The sequence below is a fragment of the Saccostrea cucullata genome, unplaced genomic scaffold (genome assembly GCF_032062105.1).
Source record: "Saccostrea cucullata isolate Sc308-1 unplaced genomic scaffold, CSIRO_AGI_Scuc_v1 ctg14583, whole genome shotgun sequence".
Lineage (NCBI taxonomy): Eukaryota > Metazoa > Mollusca > Bivalvia > Ostreida > Ostreidae > Saccostrea > Saccostrea cuccullata.
In genome coordinates, this window is record NW_026927597.1 from 1 (window position 1) to 20794 (window position 20794).

Consider the following 20794-nt stretch of genomic DNA (forward strand, 5'->3'; position numbering starts at 1 on the left):
TAATCGCTTAATCAAAATGCCATAATCATCTTGCATATGCATGTACATGTACGTGTGCGCGCATGCAAAACGTTAAACAATATATTATATCGTTGATAGTTGATATCATTGTAACTTTTATATTCTTAAATGAAATCTTGGGATACTTAGCATATTTATAAAAGGTCTTAGAGGAATAAGGCACGATAAGGGACATGGGGAGCGTTTGGGGAACATCTGTAACGGTCTCCGTTACAATTAGCACTAGTTATTATTATTTTTTTTCTTATTTCTTCTCCTGTACTTTTTTTGTCCGCGAGTGTTCTCAGAAACTGTTCACCCAACTGAGCTAAAACTTTTTTAGGGTTAATAGGTGTGTAGTGTAGGTGTGCGGAACGAAGGTCATTTTGCGCGCATACGCACGCACGTGCGTGCGCGTGAAATGAGTGAATTGACTGATATACTTAAAATAGCTATTACTTTTACATTTTTTGATGAAATGATTTGAAACTCATTATATAAAGATATATTAATACTATTGATAATGTGACACTGTCAAATTAGCACGAACTCACGCGCATGCACGTGCGCTTCGCTCTGATTGGCTAAAACAAAAATCTCAGTATCTTCTCTGTTTTTTGATGAAATGCTTTGAAATTCAAAATATAGTCATGAATTAGGATATCCTACAATATGATATAGAAAAAATTTCATGAAATCACGCGCATGCACGTGTGCTGCAATCTGATTGGCTGACACTTTAATTGACTATATCGCCTTTGTTTTTTGTCGAAATGCTTTGAAATTTAAAACATAGTCATACATTAGGATGCCCTGCAATATGATATACAAAAAATTTCAAGAAATTACGCGCATGCACGTGTGCTGCGATCTGATTGGCTGAAACTTTAAATGACTATATCTCCTTTGTTTTTTGACGAAATGCTTTGAAATTTAAAACATAGTCATACATTAGGATGCCCTGCAATATGATATACAAAAAATTTCAAGAAATTACGCGCATGCACGTGTGCTGCGATCTGATTGGCTGAAACTTTAAATGACTATATCTCCTTTGTTTTTTGACGAAATGCTTTGAAATTTAAAACATAATCATTCATTAGGATATCCTACAATGCCATGTAGAAAAATGATCATGAAATCACGCGCATGCACGTGTGCTGCAATCTGATTGGCTGACACTTGAAATGGCTATAACTCCCTTGTTTTTCAACCAAACAGGATGGGATTCAGAACATAAATAAATATAAGGGACTCCTACAAGAAGGTATGGTCATCATGCACGTGCACGCACGTGCGTGCATTTGGAACGAATGAAATTAGAAATACACTTGAATGAGTGATTTTTAATAATTTTGGACTGAATGCTTTCACAAATAGTATATTACAGGGAATATGGAACTAAAAGGGAGTTGGGGAGCGTTTTGGGAACATCTGTAACGGTTCCCGTTACAATTAGCACTAGTTGTTTTGTGTAGTACGTCACCCAAAAGTGTCATGAGCCTATTTTGTTGCACTATAGGCTTTTCACTCGTCATGTTCACCCATCTCCTTTTCAATTTCAAGCTTCATGTCGATACTTTTTAAAGTAATTAAATAATAATTTAAGAGTTTAAGAGTTAAGATTTAATAAGGATCTGATAGCCTTAAACTTTTTTTTTACCTCTTCCTCTTTTCTTTTTTTATTCTGTCTCTTTTGAAAGGGCATTGGCGTCGGAAGCAAATTAACACGGGGGGGGGGGGGGGAGACTAAGTGTAAGAAAAAAAATTTTAGATCTCCAAAAAAAAAAACTTGACAAGCAAAAAAAAAAAAAAAAAAAAAAAGAAAAGAAAGAAAAAAATGTTTCCATTGTCCAAACACGAAAATCCTTTTTGTGGGGAAGAGGGGTAGGGGTGGGGGAGGGTTCGAACTTCAGTAGCAAAATTATTCCAAAACAGCACCACTTTCCCAATTTTAAACCTACATACACTGCAATTTGTCTGTGGAAAGTGTGTGTGGGGTGGTGGGGGGGGGGGGGGGGCTAAAACTACGCAGCAATGTTCAATGTTTATATACTAAGTGTATCTTTGGAAAAAAAAGGTACCCCCCCCCCCCCCCGGTTCCCATGCCTATGAAGGGTATATATTGCAGATATGTAAGTGGAATTAAAATAATCCTTGTTTATGAAAAGAATAATCAATGAACACTTTTTGTACGATACTTGTAACACCTTTAAGACTTTTTCAGGATTTGCTTCGCACGCTGCACACGAATGCAGTTGGTCCTTTGATGATGGCTAAGATGTTCAGTCCACTGCTGCTGAATGGCAGTGGTCAGTTTGGTACCTTGTCCTCTGACCCCAAGGCTGCCCACTGTGGCGTCATCGCCAATATGTCTGCCAAAGTCGGCTCCATCACAGATAATGGTAATATAATTCGGAGCTTCCTCGAAAAATACATTATTATGATTATTCAAAGCATGCATCTATGAAATAATATGATGTTCTTTGTAGATTGAAATAACATAATTATATTACAATGTTGATACTTTTCCTACTTCAGGCTTTTACATCTGACTTCATATGTTGATACATATGTATCAAACTATACTATGTTGATACTATCACAACATGCCTACCACCCAGTTATGTTGTATAAATTGATACAATTCTTTATTTCCTCAGGTCTTGGAGGTTGGTACAGCTACAGAATGTCCAAGGCAGCCCTCAATATGGCCACCAAAAACCTCGGTATAGAATTTGGACGAGGCCGGAAGAGAATCATCTGTGTGTCACTTCATCCCGGCACAGTAGATACGGACTTATCTAGACCTTATCATAAAAACGTGCCCAATTTATTCACCACTGAATACTCTGTTAACTGTTTGTTAAAAGTCGTAGATTCATTAACTGTAGAGGACTCCGGAAAATTCTTCACTTATGACAGGACTGTGTTGCCATGTTAAATTTAGTAGTAAAAAGGCCTTACTATCCTCACATATTTTCATTTGTCATATACCAGGTACTTCATATTAAAATGTATTACTGATCTAGTACATGTATTTGTGATTGAAACAAAATCAGCATCATCCTGTTCAGCCTCTTTAATTTGACAAGGGAATCCATCTTCTGGCAGCTACTGTAAATCGCCTTTTCTTTATGAGAACTTTTTCGTGTTCTTACATGTATTTCATGAGACAAGGTGCTCTGACAGGAAAATATAATTCTTATGTGTATGTTTTCCTTAACATTATATAACAGTAGTGACCACAATTTGCTACAATTTCTGAAAACTTTGTCTCACTATTAAAGGTTATAATACAAACAATATAGCATAGCTTGCGGGGCAAAATTGACAGAAAAGACACTTCAACTTGGCAAATCTATAAAAGAATAATAGAAATTTATGTCATTAAGAGTTATTTCTCTTATCCGAGTATCAATGAACCTTAAATCAGATCTTTGCAACGCTCCTAAATTCTGATGGCTGCTTCGCACAGCAGAATTTCAAAGCATATTAACAATGATCTGATTTTTAAAAATCAGAATGCAGCCTCAGAGGCATAGTTTAAATAAATAAATATATATACATTAAGACAATTTTCATTTTCTAACTTTCAATATTTTAATGAAAATTATTCAAATGTCAAATATACAAGTATTATGAACAAATGACTGCTCTTTAGCCTCACAAAAAATGACAATACAGAGAAGGATATGGGATTGTACTAAACAGATGTCTATTTAGAATCTTTCTTATTTTGATCGTCTTTTTTACTTCCATCTTTTGTCATAGAACTAACGGCACTTTGTATGGCTTCGTCGTGGGGGTCTACCCCGGGGAGGTTTTCTAACACCTGTTGGAGGAAGGCGGGGTCATTCATCACATCCGAGTAGTCCTCATCCGCCTGTTGTGGTCAAATAGAAAACAACAGATGAGATTAAATAATGGGAAAAAAAAATTAAAATCTTGGTAAAGGTCAAAAGGTCAATCAACCATGATTCAAATGAGCAAGCTGTTATAACATGGCTAATGCAGCCACAACCACTTGGCATGCCTTAAGCTTTGCATGTCCAATTTAATGATATGTTGTAATTGGTGGCAATATTTGATATCTACTACTCATGAAAATTATCATAATTTTACAACTTTCATTTGCATTACACAGTGTTACATGTATGAGTTGAGTAGAGCATATATTATCAATGTTAACATACTGCTTTTTTATCATCAGCTGATTTTTCTTCGCTATCGACATCCATAGGGGCTGGGGTATTTTCAGTTGTCTGGGCAGCTAAAATAATCAAAGGAAAAAAATTAATTTGATATTTATTTGAAAAATTTAAAGCATTTTCTTGTTGATAACTCAATATTCCAAATAACAACCAACCCCACTTTGATTGTGTTAATTTTATTCTCAAATGCTGGTTTATGTTACTATATCAATGGAAATGTTCATCACTGGATAAAATTAAATTTTTTTGTAATTCATCACATTCATTACATGAGTTTTGCTCATTTTGTGTAAGTAAGAAGCCATTAAATTCGACCAGAGTTTGAAAGTTTTGCTCATTTCGTGTAAATTGGAAGACATAAAATTTTACCGAAGTTTGAATTCATCATATCAATTGGATATTAGTTTTGCCCATTTTTTCATATAAGTCAGAAGCCATTAAATTTTACCGGAGTTTGACAGTGACATCTGCATGGCGTACGCTATCTGTTCCTCCTCCGTCATTGAACCAAAGTCTGGTACACTGGGTGTAGGCTGATCTCCAGTCTCCTGCTGTACAGACATCGCCAAGGCCTGCTCCAACATAGCTTCCTCATTGTTCCCTTTATAATCAACAAAATGAATTTAATTTTATTTCTGGCTGGAATGCAGATACAGAGAAGCTAAGGAAGAGGTCTGCGTTCCGGCTTTATAGAGAGAAATTCTAATGTCACTGTTTTGTAAAATTCATACTGATTGGCTAATGCAATGCAGCTTGAGACAGTTAAACAAGCATTTATTACATGGAAAACTTCTGTGACGCCATATTTGTACAACGCAAAACCACATGACGTAATTCTTATCACAAAACTTTCAAAAAATTATTTTTACACACATAAAACAAAAAAAAGCTTGCACTTTTTCATTAGAATGGAAACACCTGTCTTTTTATTTGTAATTTGCAAGAGTTAATGCTTATTTTTACAGTCACAACTTCCATTTCACCAGCTCCCCTTACATGTCACTGCTACAACTCATTAATGGTTACAAATATCAAATGCTTAAACAGTTTTTCTTTAAATATACTAAATTGTACCACATACAATGTAATGATGGATAATGTTAGTGTTTACCTCCTGCTTCTGTCGGCTGAGATGCGGATTCAGTTGGAGCGGCCGGATTAGCCTTCTTAGCTTCGTCCTCCTGTCTGGCTCTCTGCTCCTCCATGGAGACACGTAATGCCTACAAAACATTCACATGGATACATGTAATGCCTACAAAATGTTCAACATTTAGTCTACTTCTCCATAATATCTACAAAATCTTTATCATTTAGTATGAGACTTAACTTTTAATTTATTATAAATAATAATTCTTCAATTTTATTATAAATGGATAATAATTGCAAAGTTGCAGAAAAATACAAATCCAAGAAAGCTTGTCATTTGATTTTCTTTTTTTCTTGTCTTGTATTTACTGGTATGTGGTATTCACCTCTGCACATTTTATTTTAACATTTTCAGTGCAATCTTTCAAAAAAAATGTCAAGAAACGATTTCCCACCGATCTAAAATTAAGAATTTGTATGATTTTGTACAAGTCCTCTCACCAGTGCTAATTCTGGATCTTCGTTTGGATCCACTCCAAATTCGAATCCGACAGCCGAGAGTCCGGCTCCGGAGCCATCCTCTCCCACCAGGACGGGGGAGTTCATCAGAGCCTCGGACAGCATAGGGCCCGGGGGGACCGTCACCAAATGACAGCTGTAAATATCAACAGTTATATTACTATATACAACAGCATAGGGCCTGAGAGGACCGTCACCAAATGACAGCTGTAAATGTCAACATCTATATTATATATACAACAGCAGAGGGTCCGGGGGACCGTTACTAGATGACAGCTGTAAATGTCAACATCTATATAACTGTAAACCAACATCTTTAATTTGCGATTCGTCAGTTTGATATCAATTCTCGATGATTATTTTTCGCGACTGAGGAAATATTCTTTATAAACATGTTGAATAAATGGTTCGCAGTGATTAATATTCGCGATTTAAAGTAAGTCGCAAAACTCGCAGATATTTCTTGCTCACGAATAAAAGTTGGTTTACAGTACTATATACAACAGCTGTAAAGATCAACATTTATATTACTATATACAACAGCTGTAAACGTCAACATTTATTTTACTATATACTTAATAACAGCTGTAAACGTCAACATTAAAGTAAAAAACAGCTAAGAAAACCGCAAAAATTCATTTTTTAAGAAATAAATGTGATCTTTTTCAAACCATGCACTTAACAACATGTAATCCTGTCTGCATGTTTGAAGTAAAAATACTTTCTTTCGGCACTTAAACATGTTAAAGAAGAAACCTCTAAAACTATGACCATGATGACTGCACATATATAAATGCAGGATTAAGAGAAAACAGACTTAAACTAGAAATCTCTACTCTATGATTGTACAAATATGCACGATTAAGAGAGGATAGACTTAAAATATAAACTTCTACCCTATGAGACGACGACTGTACAGATATGTAGGATGAAGAGGGGATAAACTGAGAAATCAGAAAAATTGATACACAGCTCTGTAAATTCAATAGATTGGGAAGTTTCAGCTATGAGTATACATACAATGAAGTAAAGTCTGCCTACCTGTTACCATCTTTTCCATTGATGGTATTGATAAATGTTGTCAGCTTATCTGTATTTAATTGCTGAAAAAAATGCACAATATATGTAGAAATAACTTTAATTTTGAGAATTTGTTTAAAATCAATGCAAAACAAGATATGTAATGCACAATTAAAATTAATTGAATGTCACACTTAATATTTGTAAATTAAGTGTATACCGTTTCATATAATATTTAAAGAAAAATACTACAATACTTTGAACAACAAATGAGTTTTGATTAAATAATGCCTGTGAACTAAATGTCTGGTCTGGTTTCCATAAAAGACTTTTACCTCTTCACCAAAATTAATAATGTCAATGTTGACTTTTTCTTTCTTGAGTTTCTTTGCCAGTTTCACCATCTGAAAATGAATGTAAAGACACTGAAAACCTCTGAAATATCACAGTAAAGTTCCTATATATATATATAAACTTGATGAGAGAAATTCAGAACTAAGTAAAACAAAAAGCATCCTGAACACAAAAAATATTTATAGCCAGGACAATTTAGTTGATCTGGAGAGGACAAATAATTTTTTTTTTTCAAAAATGGCACTTTGTGCACAGTGCTCATCTGATGGGTTTGAAGATGTCTCTTGATATACAACATGACATGTACAATGACCACTGTGGCATTACTCTTACCTCTTTTTCATCATCCTCAATAGGGCTGCCAACAAAGACCACGATTCTCATCTTGTGATTCCTTCCTTGTCTGTGTTTTAGTGCAAGCTACAATAGGACATAATAAAGACATCAGATGAACAGGCATTACTTGTTTGTGCAAGTTACAATAGGACATAATTTCTTATATTTAACATTAAAAAAATCATTTGATAAGTGGCATTTGATGTGCATTTGTTGATGGCATTACTTTTAATTTAAGACCTATTGTTAAATACTAGATACAGTAAAACAAAGTAACTGGGACCTATGAAATTACTTTATTATATCGGATTCCGTAATTTGTTATATCCGTTTATGGAATTCATTAAATTTATATAGCTGGGGATCCAAGATAATTTTGCTATATCCGTAAATTCACAATATCCTTGCTCGTACTAAACAAGTTTTACTGTACTTATTAATTAAATAATTACATGAGCAACTTTGACTCCAGTGTTGAACTTTATGTTGCCTTTGGGTTGCACTTGATGCAGTTTACTTAGAAGACGGCCTACATCTGTTGTCAAGGTAACCAAGACATCTACAGAACTGAAAAACAAACCATAATTTTAACTTCATCAATATGATCAGGATTTAAAATCTCAATTGTACTTTAAATACAAAATTATTGGGAGTGAAACAGTTCACTGCAGTATTGATTCATTGTGGTTTTATTGTCAGTTTCATTATGTTCATATGCACTATAAAATCTGTTCTCAGTTTGAATCACATTTTCATCAAGTCTGTTATCATGGTTATTGAATTACTAGGGCATTTCCTTCGTAAAAACTCGCTTAAAAGCATGAATTGAATTTTAAAAATGTGACTTATGAACATGATTCAGTTTAGTCAATTTTTCCCTGGAAAAATTATACAAGACATGCATGTTTGAACCTAGTACAATGATCATTAAGTTCATACATACATCAATCACAGTCAGAGAGTTAAATATTCTTTGAAATTCATCAACAAATATAAACATGTACCTCCCCATAGAAATTAGTCCAACATTATTTTCAGGGTTGGAGCGGGTTTTGGAGTGGCACACAAGATTGACAGCATCTTGCTGAGCTTGAAATCGTGTTGGAACAAAGTCTCCATTTCTCATATAATCACTGCTATCAACACTGTGAAAGAAAAGGCAATAATAATTAAAGATTCTTATTTCTTTATGACTTTTTTTATTATAGTTTCTCGGTAAATCATAAACATGATAAAGGAACTTTGCGAACAACTTTTTTGAAACTATCAGACTCTTTTTGTCAATGCACAACTAAAAAGTCTATAATCATCATTTAAAATTAGCTGCAGAACTGTAGCTCTCTGGTTGAATCTGAACTGACAAACCAGAGAGCCTTAGATCCAAGCATTGTAAAAACCTTCAATTCGCTGCGACACTTTTTAGCTGCATCCTAAGGCCGGAGTTAAAAATATCTTTGTTTCCCCTAACCCGACCCTAAATTCTCATGTTGGGTCGGTAGGTAGGTAAACAATTTTTTTTTGACAGCAGCTTTGAAAATACATTCTAAAATTTCATGGAAAATTACTTTTATAAATAAGAAAAGTGATTCGTGAACAAAATGCTAAGTATTATACATATGCCGTTTAAAAGCAAAATTCATGATTAATTTATTCACAACTGTTAATCAGTTGAACTTGTGAAATATCTCATGCTAGTACATTTATATAATTCAAATAAAAAAAGACCAAATTATCAAATATGCAAAGACCGGTCATCCGAGTATATTTTTTCAAACCTTTCATCAACCTTCAGAGCTTATAGACGATCAATGTACTTTTTTGAGGGCCATGAGATTTGCAGTTGTTCTGGAGCATTTTGCTTTAGAGTTAATAAGTAAGTGGCTAATTTTAAATCGCATGCTCAAATCTCACGCAATGAGGAACGTTGAAAACGGTCCTTCGAAAGGGGCCATAAAAAATTATGTCCAGTGTCGCAGAAGATGCTGGCTCAAAATAGATCCCCCTTAAGCTCCAAAAGTCACGGCAAAAAGTGCTGAGTACGTCTAAATGTTCAAATGTCGTCCCAACAAACCTCGAAGGGATTAAAAGCAAAGAAACAACCAATTTCTAATTAATGAAGAATAAACTGGACATCTCAGGAAGCTGAATCATGATTTCAAAACTATTTGGAAAGAGTATGTAAACAATATTTTATTTTAATTGAACCCATCCGAATCTACAAATGATAAAAATGCTATATACAGTGTCATACAGGGTTGTGGTTAACCATTTACATCCTAGGAGCCATGTGGGCCCCTTATTTTCAAAGTTTAGGGGCCCACAATGTGATTTATGGGCCCACACACATCATCAACAAAATATTTGAAAATGCTGCTTTTCTTTGTATATATAACACTTATTGTGCAGTACGTTTTTGGGTTTTTTTGACCCCATCAATAAACCACCACATTATTGGTTTCACTCAGAGACGTATAAAAGCTATTATACATCTCTGTTTCACTCTAGGGCATACGTCTAGGTCACGCAAGTGCTTGTATCATATACAAATGTAATAGTTTGCACCAGAGACGTATAATACATCTCTGTTTGCACACTACACCAAAAGTCATGGTTAGCGTAGTGTTAATTATGAAAAAAGGAAGTGGATTATAAAAATACAAACAAAGCACGGTCATGTTCCGGGAACAAGACGCTCGCCAAGTGGGCGATCAAATTTTGATTTCTTCATCGCCCACTTGAAATTTTAATCGCATTGGCGAGTGGGCGAGTGGTTAACCACAACCCTGTCATAGTCACAAAGTTTAACCCATAATTAAAGGCTTGAAGAAAGAATATCTGAATTATATTTATCAGGATGAATGTGCAGACATAAATGAACTGGTTATTAGATCAAAACTCAAATTAAATAAAATACAGTGAAAATGAATGATGTGTCTATACTAGGTGAGCCTTACCATGTATTTCGTACCTTTTAAAAATTCAACAGAAATGTTTGTTGTTTAAAAATTTAGTCACTCACATGGAGACGCCAAGACACCTCCGAAACACTCTTAATTAGTCATGGTAAATTTTATCGAATTGTTTCAAAAGTGAAGAATTCTAATCAGCTAAAGGCAAAAGATTGAGACGTTGCCGCTGTTATATGAAGAACCACATCTGGGCGCCATTTTGTTTCCAACAAATGCATGAAAATCACAATAGAACAATATCGGCCATTCTGATAAAAACTGAATTTTATGAAAGTGTATGTTATAAAACTTGGTTAACAATAAAAATTTTTTGAATCAACTTATTAAAAAAATCTTTTCAGTCGGCGCGATTTAATTGGGTCGGTCGCATTAGGGGAAACAAAGCTATTTTTAATTTTGGCCTAAGGGTATTATTTTTTTATTATAAGTTTTTCCTCCCTCATAAGCATGCTGCATGGTATCTATAAATTATCAATCAATTATCATATATCTAATATATTTAATGCTGACATAATCATGATACTTTGATAACAGGAGAGGCAAAAAATGTGATGGACCAGACTGGGATTCAAAACCAAGGCCCGCTCTCCCTTAAATTTCCAGTCAGGTGCTCTACCCACTGACTAACTGAGCTGGTCACTGGCAAACAAACCTGTATGACAACCAAATTTCTCCCTCCTTAAAGGTCATATAAACTTAAAAAAGGCTATTTGGCCATTCACCTGTGATGGAAAGTTTTTGAAACTGACATTCCAATACCAGATATGGCTATTCATGTTTGATGACATTTAATATGTATATTGTAAAGTATCACGGGGGGGGGGGGGGGGGGGGGGGGGGGGGGGGGGCTCAATGTATCAGAAAAACTAATTTAGTGGTTGACAGTGGTCAATATTCATCTTTCAAAGAACCAAAAAATGTAACAAACAAAAAAAATTCATCAATAGAGCACGTTAAAATATATGTATTTTCCGGGTAACCCGAATTACCGAAATGCCCCTGATTTACCGAAATGCCCCTGGGAATTACCGAAATGCCCCTTGAATTATATTCTAATAGTCATTTTATGATAATTTATGATAAATTTTATTAACGAAACTGTATTTTTTGAACACAAATGTTAAAAATAAGTGTTTGATTGGCTCAAATATTGTGACCTCTAAGAGTGATAACTCTTGCAACATTGTCTCAGCGGGAAGCATGTTACTGAGTAACAAAACTGTCCGTTATTTTATGATCCCTCTTATTGTTAAAAATGAATGTTTTTTTTTTCTTTTCATACATATTTAGGGCTTACTACCAGCTACAAAATAAAAAAAAAAACTTACCTGTCCAGTGCTTTGAAAAGTCGTACTCTTTCTCTTAAATAGCAATAATGTCGGCAAATTTTTGAATGGATAACGGTACGCAGTGGGAGACTTAACCCCTGGGGCTCAGCGTTGTAAAAGAACTACATGCGGTATATTGCATATGTTTGCCCCCACAAAAGTCAAATTTTGAAAACTTCCTGAAATGTGCTGAATTCAATAAATTGTACGAGAAATATAAGTTAACAGAAAATATTATAGTTCTAGAGCAGTGTATTCACAATTTCTGTTTTTATGACGTCACAAACTAGTCCGATTTTATATCCTTTTTCAGAAAGAGGACAAAATGGACAAAATTTCAACAATTTAAGCTTTAGAATTTATAGAGCGCATGTGTGTTCAGGAACAATATTGACATATTTCATTGATATTATCATTCTACACATTATATCAAAATATTAATCCTGAACACATATGCGCTTGGTGACTTTTATTTAAAATATCGACGAAATATGTACATTTTTCTGCAAAATTCATAAAAAACTGAAATTTGCGTCATATTTGTGACGTCATTACGTACATATGACGTCATTACTTATGTTTAAGTATTTAATTAAATATTACTCCATCAAAGTTTGATTTTGGGGGGCAAATGTTGGTTAATACCGCATATAGTTCTTTATACACCAAATAAACAAAGCTATCAAATGCTTATAGCATATTAAACTTAAAATTTTTAATTAATTAATTCAAATTATTCAGCATGTAAATCGACATCATCAAGATAAAAATAATTCTGCTAATATGAATACAGATACTACTAAAGAGTTATCTCTCTTAGATATTAGATAAACGAACCTTTTGAAAGAAAAAAAAAACACATTTGTAAATAATTTTTTTATTCAATTTTTTAAAAATATGTATAATTAAAGCCATATATGGCATATGTACAACGAAAATTATTAAACTAAAATTACAAGAACTTATTATTTGTATCATTACTTTATATAAAGATAGAACTTTTCCATAAATTACAAAATCTAAGTCAATTGCGTTGTAAAGATATCACAATTTAGTTTGGGTTTTCGGAATTTTCTCCGACTCGGAAGAAAATACAAAAGATTTAAATAACACAATAAAGAGAAGATAAAATCGTATTATTAGATGAAACGAGGTGTTCTCCATGTTCAGAATTGTATGAAAAGTCTTAATTTAAATGTATTAACTATATTTCTTTACTTAATTTTGTATTTTTCAAAAATATATTTTTTTGATCAGTTACGCCATATATCAGGTTGGGCACACACCCCCAAATGGTCATTTAACCCCCGTTCGGTGGTCAATCGCCCATATCGGCGTCTTTTTAACCTACCAAATGGTGGTCTTTTTTATTCAAATCCAATTTTCATTGAAATAAAGCAAAAGCGCATTTACTTAGGCATTGAGGAATTTTAATTAACATATTCATCGCACATTTAATACAATTTAGTCAATTTTCCATGTGGAATTTCTGTGGAACTTCGTAAAAACGAAACCCACAGCTGTTCGTGACGGCCGAACTATTAGCTCAAACAATACAAAAAATTATTTTGTTGTGTATAGTTCGGTAAAAAATATATTTAAGCAAGAGGTGTTAGTCTAGAGAAGTAACTTTTCAAACGATCTTTCGATCTGCGTCTATGCAAATCTGTATAAAATCCCATTAAACACGAGCTCCTCGAATCTTATTCGTATGGTGGGCACTTAGTGCTATAATATTCATTTTTCCCACATTTTAATGTAACATTTATTCTTTATTTTCTTTTAGGATGAAGTTACGATTTCTGTGCGACCCTTTGTGGTTTAGTATGCATATCTATGTTGTATCTACTATATTTATTAAATGTTTTTGAATAAAAGATTTACAAAGTGACATTTGCAATTATTCCTGTTTTTATTCCAAGATTATGGTTTTCGAGTGATTCTTTTAACATGAATTCACTTCATATCGCATTTTTATAAAGAATAAAGCCATTGCTTACGAAATAAACTAAATAAAAGCGAATTCTTACCCTTCCTCTCATTTTACTTTTTGAAAATGAACACTTATGGGCCTCCGTAGTTAATTCAGTCTTTTGACCCAAGTTTGGAAAAGATCGTCATTTTTGATTGGTTTAGATAATTGATCGGTTGCCCGGATGACAGAAATATGAAGTGATCAACACGATTGATAGGCTCAACTACGCGCGAGACGGAGGGAATTTTTCTTTTAAAGTTAAAACAGAGAAACATTACATTTGTTTACATAGGTGACGATTTTGTCAATTATTTGAACGACACTGCGCAAAAAAGTCCGCGTTGAAAATTTAATTTTTTTCGTTCAGAGTACAGATAAATATCTATATTTTATTCCCCGTGAGTTGAAATTATGCGCCATTTCACGTCATTCCAGAGAACTGAACAAAACGATTTTTCTCTCCCATTTGGTGGTTAATAAAGACGCCGATATGGGCGAATGACCACCAAACGGGGGTTAAATGACCATTTGGCGGTGTGTGCCCAACCTGTATATGGCTTTAACTCACTACCTTTCATAAAAACCAACGTATTTAAGTTTTAAAGGGGCATTTCGGTAGTTCCAAGGGGCATTTCGGTAATTTCCAGGGGCATTTCGGTAAATCAGGGGCATTTCGGTAATTCGAGGTACCGGTATTTTCCTTATGATGCATTGTTTATCACTCAATTTAGCTTACTCATGACACTGATACAACGGTCACACGTCTTACTTTTGTCCATTTCTGATCCAATATTTCTACGTATGTATATTATGTTGTCTTTTGAACATTTAGATCGAAACCTCAGATTAAGCAACATCAACAAAAACAAAATAAATGCCCAAAAGTCCACAAAACTTACCAGACAACTGTGCTTTCCAGAACCATTTTTGCCAGTTATGTGAAAGTTGATAAAAATTCTTATTCGGACATAATTGGAAAAAATTCACATTATTCACGACGTTTATGAAATGCTTTATCAATCTATCCTAAAATTGAATTATAATTTATGTGTTAAGAAAAACAAAAATAAATGATGGCCTTTCCCAGTAGCAAATGAAGTTTTTTTTTAGTTTAATGATTTTCCGTAAATTTGTTTTCAGTTCTTTTTATAAAATTATGATTATCGCTTAATACCTTAAAAAAATTAGAATGTATTATTTTTAAAAGAACCACAGTTAGTATGATAACGATTTCATGAATTATGGAAGAAATAGTAATATATTTCACACTATTAACTGAAAAATCTCAGGATTAAATGAATGAGTGAATATTTTTAAAAGGATATAAGCGGCATTCAATAGACAGCAAGTTACCATTTATTGTGGGCACCGTAGTCAATTTGCCTTGATTATGGTCCTTTATCATGTATATCAATATTTATACGTTCCAGAAGAATAGATCTGATAATGTCATCGGCTGAAGAAGCGAAAAGCGATATCGCAACAGACGATAAGGTTTGTTCCAGTCACTTGTGCAAGTCCACAAGATCAAGACATGGGAACATACTAAACACCTGATATTTTGACCTGATGAAATAATATCACATAAAATTATCAATTTAAACATTCTGTATCGATTTTTGGGAGACAATTATTGATGATACTATACTAAAATACACTTTTAGTAAATATCACTGAGAATTTTTTCTTTGTATCAAGGTGTTCTTACAAAAACTTGTTGACCTGATATTTTGAATGACCTGATATTTCTAGTAAAGACCTGATATTTTCAGAAATTACTTTCAATGGGAGGTTTAACTTTTAAATGATCTGATTTTTAAAAAAATATTTTAGAAAAATTAAACACTTTCAATGGTTTTGAGACATTGTTGGTGAGCTTGCAGTGCTTGCATGCGCTAATTGATATAAAACCATTGAAAAATGTAGCCTGGTTACAACCTGATACAGCATGTACAATCTGGTTACTTATCATGCTTATTAAGACTATTTCCTGAGTAACTATTATTTGATTTTTTTCATTCATAATTAAGGTACAGAAAGTACTATATGGGTACAAAATCATTATCATTTACATTTTCAGAACTTAATGTTTCATATTAACATGATCATGATCCATGGCTACAAATGGCCACAACAAAATAACCATGAGTGTAAGAATTTTACAAGTATTTTAAAGGGTGAAAGTCAGTTTCTAACCATTAATTATGATAAATAGCCAAAAATTTTGACCTCTGATTGCATACAAATTCAGAAATCTTTTAAAATCTCAAGTCTCTCCAGACTTTCAGTGCAATTCAGGGATATGCTTCTGCTCTTCACATAGTTAGAAATCATCACTTCCATGACCATAAATGTTTTCCAATTACAGTGCTGGTTAGGGAGGATATTTTTGTATACTGTGTGTTTTATATGGCAAATGCAACTTAGCCGACAATAGAAAGGGAATTAAATAATTGTTTTTGCAGAGGGTATACTCCTTGTATCTAAAGAAGTCTGTTGAATTTTGATAACTTGAACTAGTCAATCATCATTAAATTATAAATAATTTCTAAGTTTAATCCACAAATTAATGAATAATGATTTTCTCATTTCAAAATACAGGGTGGAGAAACTCATAAGAAAATTCATAGATTGAAAGCAAAGAGGGATGAGGGAGGAGAAGTAGACCCTGTGTACAAAAAGTTATCAGCAATAAATGGAGAGATTAATCGCATGTCGGTGAAGGAACTACAGGACAAGTTAGCTGAATTAAAACTTGATGCAAGGTATATATGTTATTTTTCATTGTGTCAGTTTAGAAAGCAGTCATTGTAAAAAAAAAAATCATCAGACTATGAGTGTTTGTTATTTAAAGCAATCTGCAGATATCAAAACAAGATGTGTATGTGATATTCTGATGCCTAAGCATGGAGTTTACATTGAGGGTTGTTCAAAGTTTCTTTAAGGAAGTCAAACGTCAAGGTCAAAATTGTGTGAAGGTCTTCTCACATGTCTCACAAGGAATACATCTGTGAAATATTAAAGCCCTAGTACTGGGAACTGTTCCAAAGTTATGGCCAACTTTACAGTTTTTAAAAAAGGGCCAAACTCTAAGGTCAGGGTTGAAAGGTCCAAATTTTTATAAACGTCTAGTCACAATGAAGTATGAAAGCCCTAGCACTAACCTGCTAACTGTTCAGAAGTAATGGCCAAGGTGGGTCAAATCCAAAGGTCAAGGTCAAAAGGTTCAATTTGGTGGTACTGTAAGCAAGGCCTTGTCACTAAGAATACACCTGTGAAATATGAAAGCTGTAGCCCCACCCAATCAAAATTTTATGAAGCCATAAAAAATGTCATGAAAAGGGAAATAGTACATTCTCGAAGTTACATAATTATTAATTAACATCTGAAATTTACACAGCTATCATTCACTGTTGAAATATACACACTGGCAGGACAAGTTTGTGCAAATGTCAATGAGTGTATCGAATATGGAATAACAATATGTCTTATGGCAAAGCGGTTGGGCTTTTAAAAGTCATTGCATCATTGTCAACAACAATTTGAAGTTCCAGATGTTATTCATTTCTTAACCAATGAGAATCTATGCCATTGACAGACACTAATTACATAGTGCCGAAAATGGCACTCCTTACTGAAAGTCTAAGGTTAACTGAGCATTGTACAATTTATCATTGATTTGGCTTAGTACTGGAAATGAGGACACTCTAAAAGGGAAGAAATATCTAAAGTTAGCAAGATTAAATTTAGCATGATTAATTTCTTTGTACATGTTGTGCGTGTAACATGGTGGAAGGTCTAATCCAGATTCTCCTATTCTTTTCCTTTCTTCCTCTCTTTCAATTCTTACTGACAATGCTGCATATTCGTAGCTTGTCCTTATTTTACTGAAATGTTGTCTATGTTATTATATTAATTAACCTTGGACTTAATTGACAATGTGGTCTTTATTTTAGAGGTTCCAAAGACATATTACAAAAAAGACTGAAAATGCATTTCAAGCAGAGGAAATTGATGAAAGCTAAAATTAAGCCTCCAGTGGAATGTACATATGATTATGTAATTGTCATCGACTTCGAAGCTACATGCCAAGAGAACAACTACAATTACACCCATGAGATAATTGAATTCCCAGCAGTTTTAGTAGACTGCCACACCAGAGAAATAGTAAGGGCATACTGTTGAATTAGGGGCAAATGTTCATAGGCAAGCAAAATGTTTGTGAGCACACTGTCTCACTTAAAAATAAAGATCTCACAAATAAAAAGTGATTTACAATTTTACAGCAACTATGAGACAGTACAACCCAGACCATATGACCTAAAAGACAATGGGATATTATTATACTGTGAACCAACTTTTATTTGCCACGACTTATTTTTGGTTGGGGGGGGGGGGGTTTAACTAGTTTGCGAAGATTAATATTCACTATCAAGCCTTTTTTGGATCAGTCTATTAATAAGAATATAGAGACTTTAAGTACCTGTTTGCGGCGAGAAATTTTCTTGATGACAAGGCTCTCACAAAACTCACAAAAATTTCTCACACATGGAAAAAGTTGGTTAACAGTACATGTAGTTGTTCTTAGGAACAAGAAATGAAGATTTTAGCTTTGTAGCAGGTGATTTTGATTTGCTATTATGCATATGATTGCAAATGTCAACATTAATTCCTTTTTTCTTTTTATTTTAAAGGTTGATGAATTTCATGAATACTGTAAACCTGTTCTTAACCCACGACTAACAGAATTCTGCAGTAGTCTTACTGGAATTTCACAGGTTTGTTAGAAGGCATTTGAGTGTTGTTTATTTTTGGGGGGAGGGGTGGGGGTTCAAAAATGATACTATGGCACTGATACAGTTAATGTCTTTTGCTTTTTTTTCAGTTCAAATAATGTGCAAGTTTAGAGTGAATTGTGAATTATTTCAAAACTTATTAAAGTATTTGGTTAAATAGGTCTTTCAGAAACAGTTTGTTATTGTTGAAGCTTCTTTAGGAAATTCTTTGTAATTATGTGCAAGCAGACCGAAATATCATCAGTCAATTCAAAAATATTTTTTGGCACAAAAGCAAAAGTTTGACATGGTTCATAAGCAAACCAAAAAGATTTTTTATCCTTCATAATGAACTCTGAGGGGATACAATTATAGCAATCTCTTTTGGGTTAAGGTTAATGGGTGGCTGAGTGAGTGATCCAATGAGTGATTTTCAAGGTTCTTTTCTAAGAAAATTTGAAGGAAAATATTTTTCTTTTTACATGCTGCAAATGGTATAAAATAATTTTAATTAAATTAAATAATTAGCCAATTTGTCTTAACATCATAATCAAGAGGAAGAAAAATGTACATGTACCACAGAAAGATAATATCCTTATTATGGTCTATGCCATAAAGGTTATGGCTCACCTCACTGAATTTATTTTCTATTTCCAGGGACTTGTGGATAAATCAGATGAATTTCCAGCTGTCCTTGACAGAATGCAGTCATGGATGACTAGTCATCACTTAGGAATACATCATACATTTGCCATAGTTACTGATGGGTAAGTTACCATAGCAACTATATTGTTTGTGGATCAGAGATGTGCATGGATAAAGAATCTCCTCTTGGATTTGATTTGAGTTTGTATAGAAATGCAGTAGTGGATCCAGGATTTCAGTCAGTTATTTTGTGTAACAGTTCTTTTACCATCATGCTACATGTAAATGAATTTCACCTCATTCATCCATATATTCTGTTACATTAAAACTGGTCTAATTTTTAACCCACAGATGAATTGATGTATTGGACAGGTTGTACTACATGTATTTACTTTACATACATGTACTACATGAATATGAAGTCAATGAATGTATTTTTCTGGTTTAAATTTAATGTAATGTAGACTTTAAAAGGCTAGATCGGTAAAGCATATGCCATTTCAAAGCAAAAAATAAAGGAAGACATGACTGTCAACTTTTTCATTACAGGTCATATGATTCAAATTTTAGTCTTTGAAATTAATTGTTCCTTATAAAGTTACTATAAATGGAATTATGAGGTCAATTACTTATTTTTTAACAGACCATGGGATATGAGTCGCTTTCTTCAAATGCAGTGTAACTTGAGCAAGATACCATTCCCGCACTGGGGGAAAAAATGGATAAACATTCGTAAAGTGTATTCAAGTCACTACTCATGTAAACGTATGAATCTGGAAGAAATGTTGATAAATCTAGGACTGAAGTTTGAAGGCACACAACATTGTGGACTCCATGATTCAAGGAACATAGCCAAGATTGCTATTCAACTTTTGGAAGATGGCTGTGATTTGGTGAAAAACGAATTCCTGCACGTGGCACAACCTCCACCCGGGCCCAAGGGGTCCAGAGAAAATGGATCTCGGGGACGTGACAGTAAGATTAGGTCCAGAGAGGAAATCGAACAGAGACTAGAGGCACTCAAGTTAGAGTCCAAGAACTTTGTGGAAGAGAATCAAGATTTGTTGGAATACCACAAATTACAGTCAGCTTAAATGGAATTTTAGTGCTAGCAATTTGAAAAATGAAGTTTTTGAGTTGTTTTGACATGAAATGTTGAACATTTAAAGTTGAAAGTTTTGTGGAACACAGTGGAATTGGCTGTGCAATATATTTACATTTAGATAAAAGGAAGTCAAACGTGACATAGCATGATGCTGTTTTTGTTCTTATGCTTCATTTGTTTTATCACATTCCACCCAGGAAATCTTCCCATTACACTAGATCCAACCTGCTGAAGGGGGGGGGGTGGGGGTAGGGGTGGTTCTAACTCACTTCATCGTGCAGAACACCCCTCTCCTCGCTCCCCCAAATAAGTTATTCTATAAAATTATATGGCCGTCATATTGTAGGTCAACATTCCCTGATCCCTTTATTAATCAGTCAAGTTCAATTTGTCATACTGAGTACTGAGGTAAAGATAACACTGTTTTTCTTATTAAATTGAATATACATTTGTTAAAGTCTGTTTTAA

At 33.8% G+C, this 20794-nt stretch overlaps 3 protein-coding genes across 3 annotated transcripts; 2 read left to right on the top strand and 1 right to left on the bottom strand.

Annotated features, from left to right (window-relative positions):
* Positions 1–2227: 2227 nt before the first annotated feature.
* On the top strand, positions 2228–3032 carry LOC134274901 (C-signal-like; the record flags this gene model as incomplete). The annotated part of the gene is made up of 2 exons (XM_062757140.1): positions 2228–2405; positions 2664–3032. Coding segments are annotated over 2 exons (459 nt in total), but the record flags the coding sequence as incomplete, so codon positions are not given.
* Positions 3033–3578: 546 nt separating this feature from the next.
* LOC134274899 (26S proteasome non-ATPase regulatory subunit 4-like) lies at positions 3579–14791 on the bottom strand. The gene is made up of 11 exons (XM_062757138.1): positions 14701–14791; positions 8534–8674; positions 7982–8096; positions 7527–7613; positions 7175–7243; positions 6861–6922; positions 5802–5955; positions 5326–5434; positions 4663–4815; positions 4197–4273; positions 3579–3886 (listed from the first exon to the last, which is right to left on the bottom strand). Exons 1-11 carry the CDS (start codon positions 14724–14726, stop codon positions 3719–3721), a joined length of 1161 nt encoding a protein of 386 aa, XP_062613122.1. The 5' UTR covers positions 14727–14791; the 3' UTR covers positions 3579–3718.
* A 361-nt stretch (positions 14792–15152) lies between these two features.
* On the top strand, positions 15153–20328 carry LOC134274900 (3'-5' exoribonuclease 1-like). The gene is made up of 6 exons (XM_062757139.1): positions 15153–15295; positions 16403–16566; positions 17758–17968; positions 18496–18579; positions 19234–19343; positions 19865–20328. Exons 1-6 carry the CDS (start codon positions 15248–15250, stop codon positions 20313–20315), a joined length of 1068 nt encoding a protein of 355 aa, XP_062613123.1. The 5' UTR covers positions 15153–15247; the 3' UTR covers positions 20316–20328.
* The last annotated feature ends 466 nt before the right edge of the window (positions 20329–20794 follow it).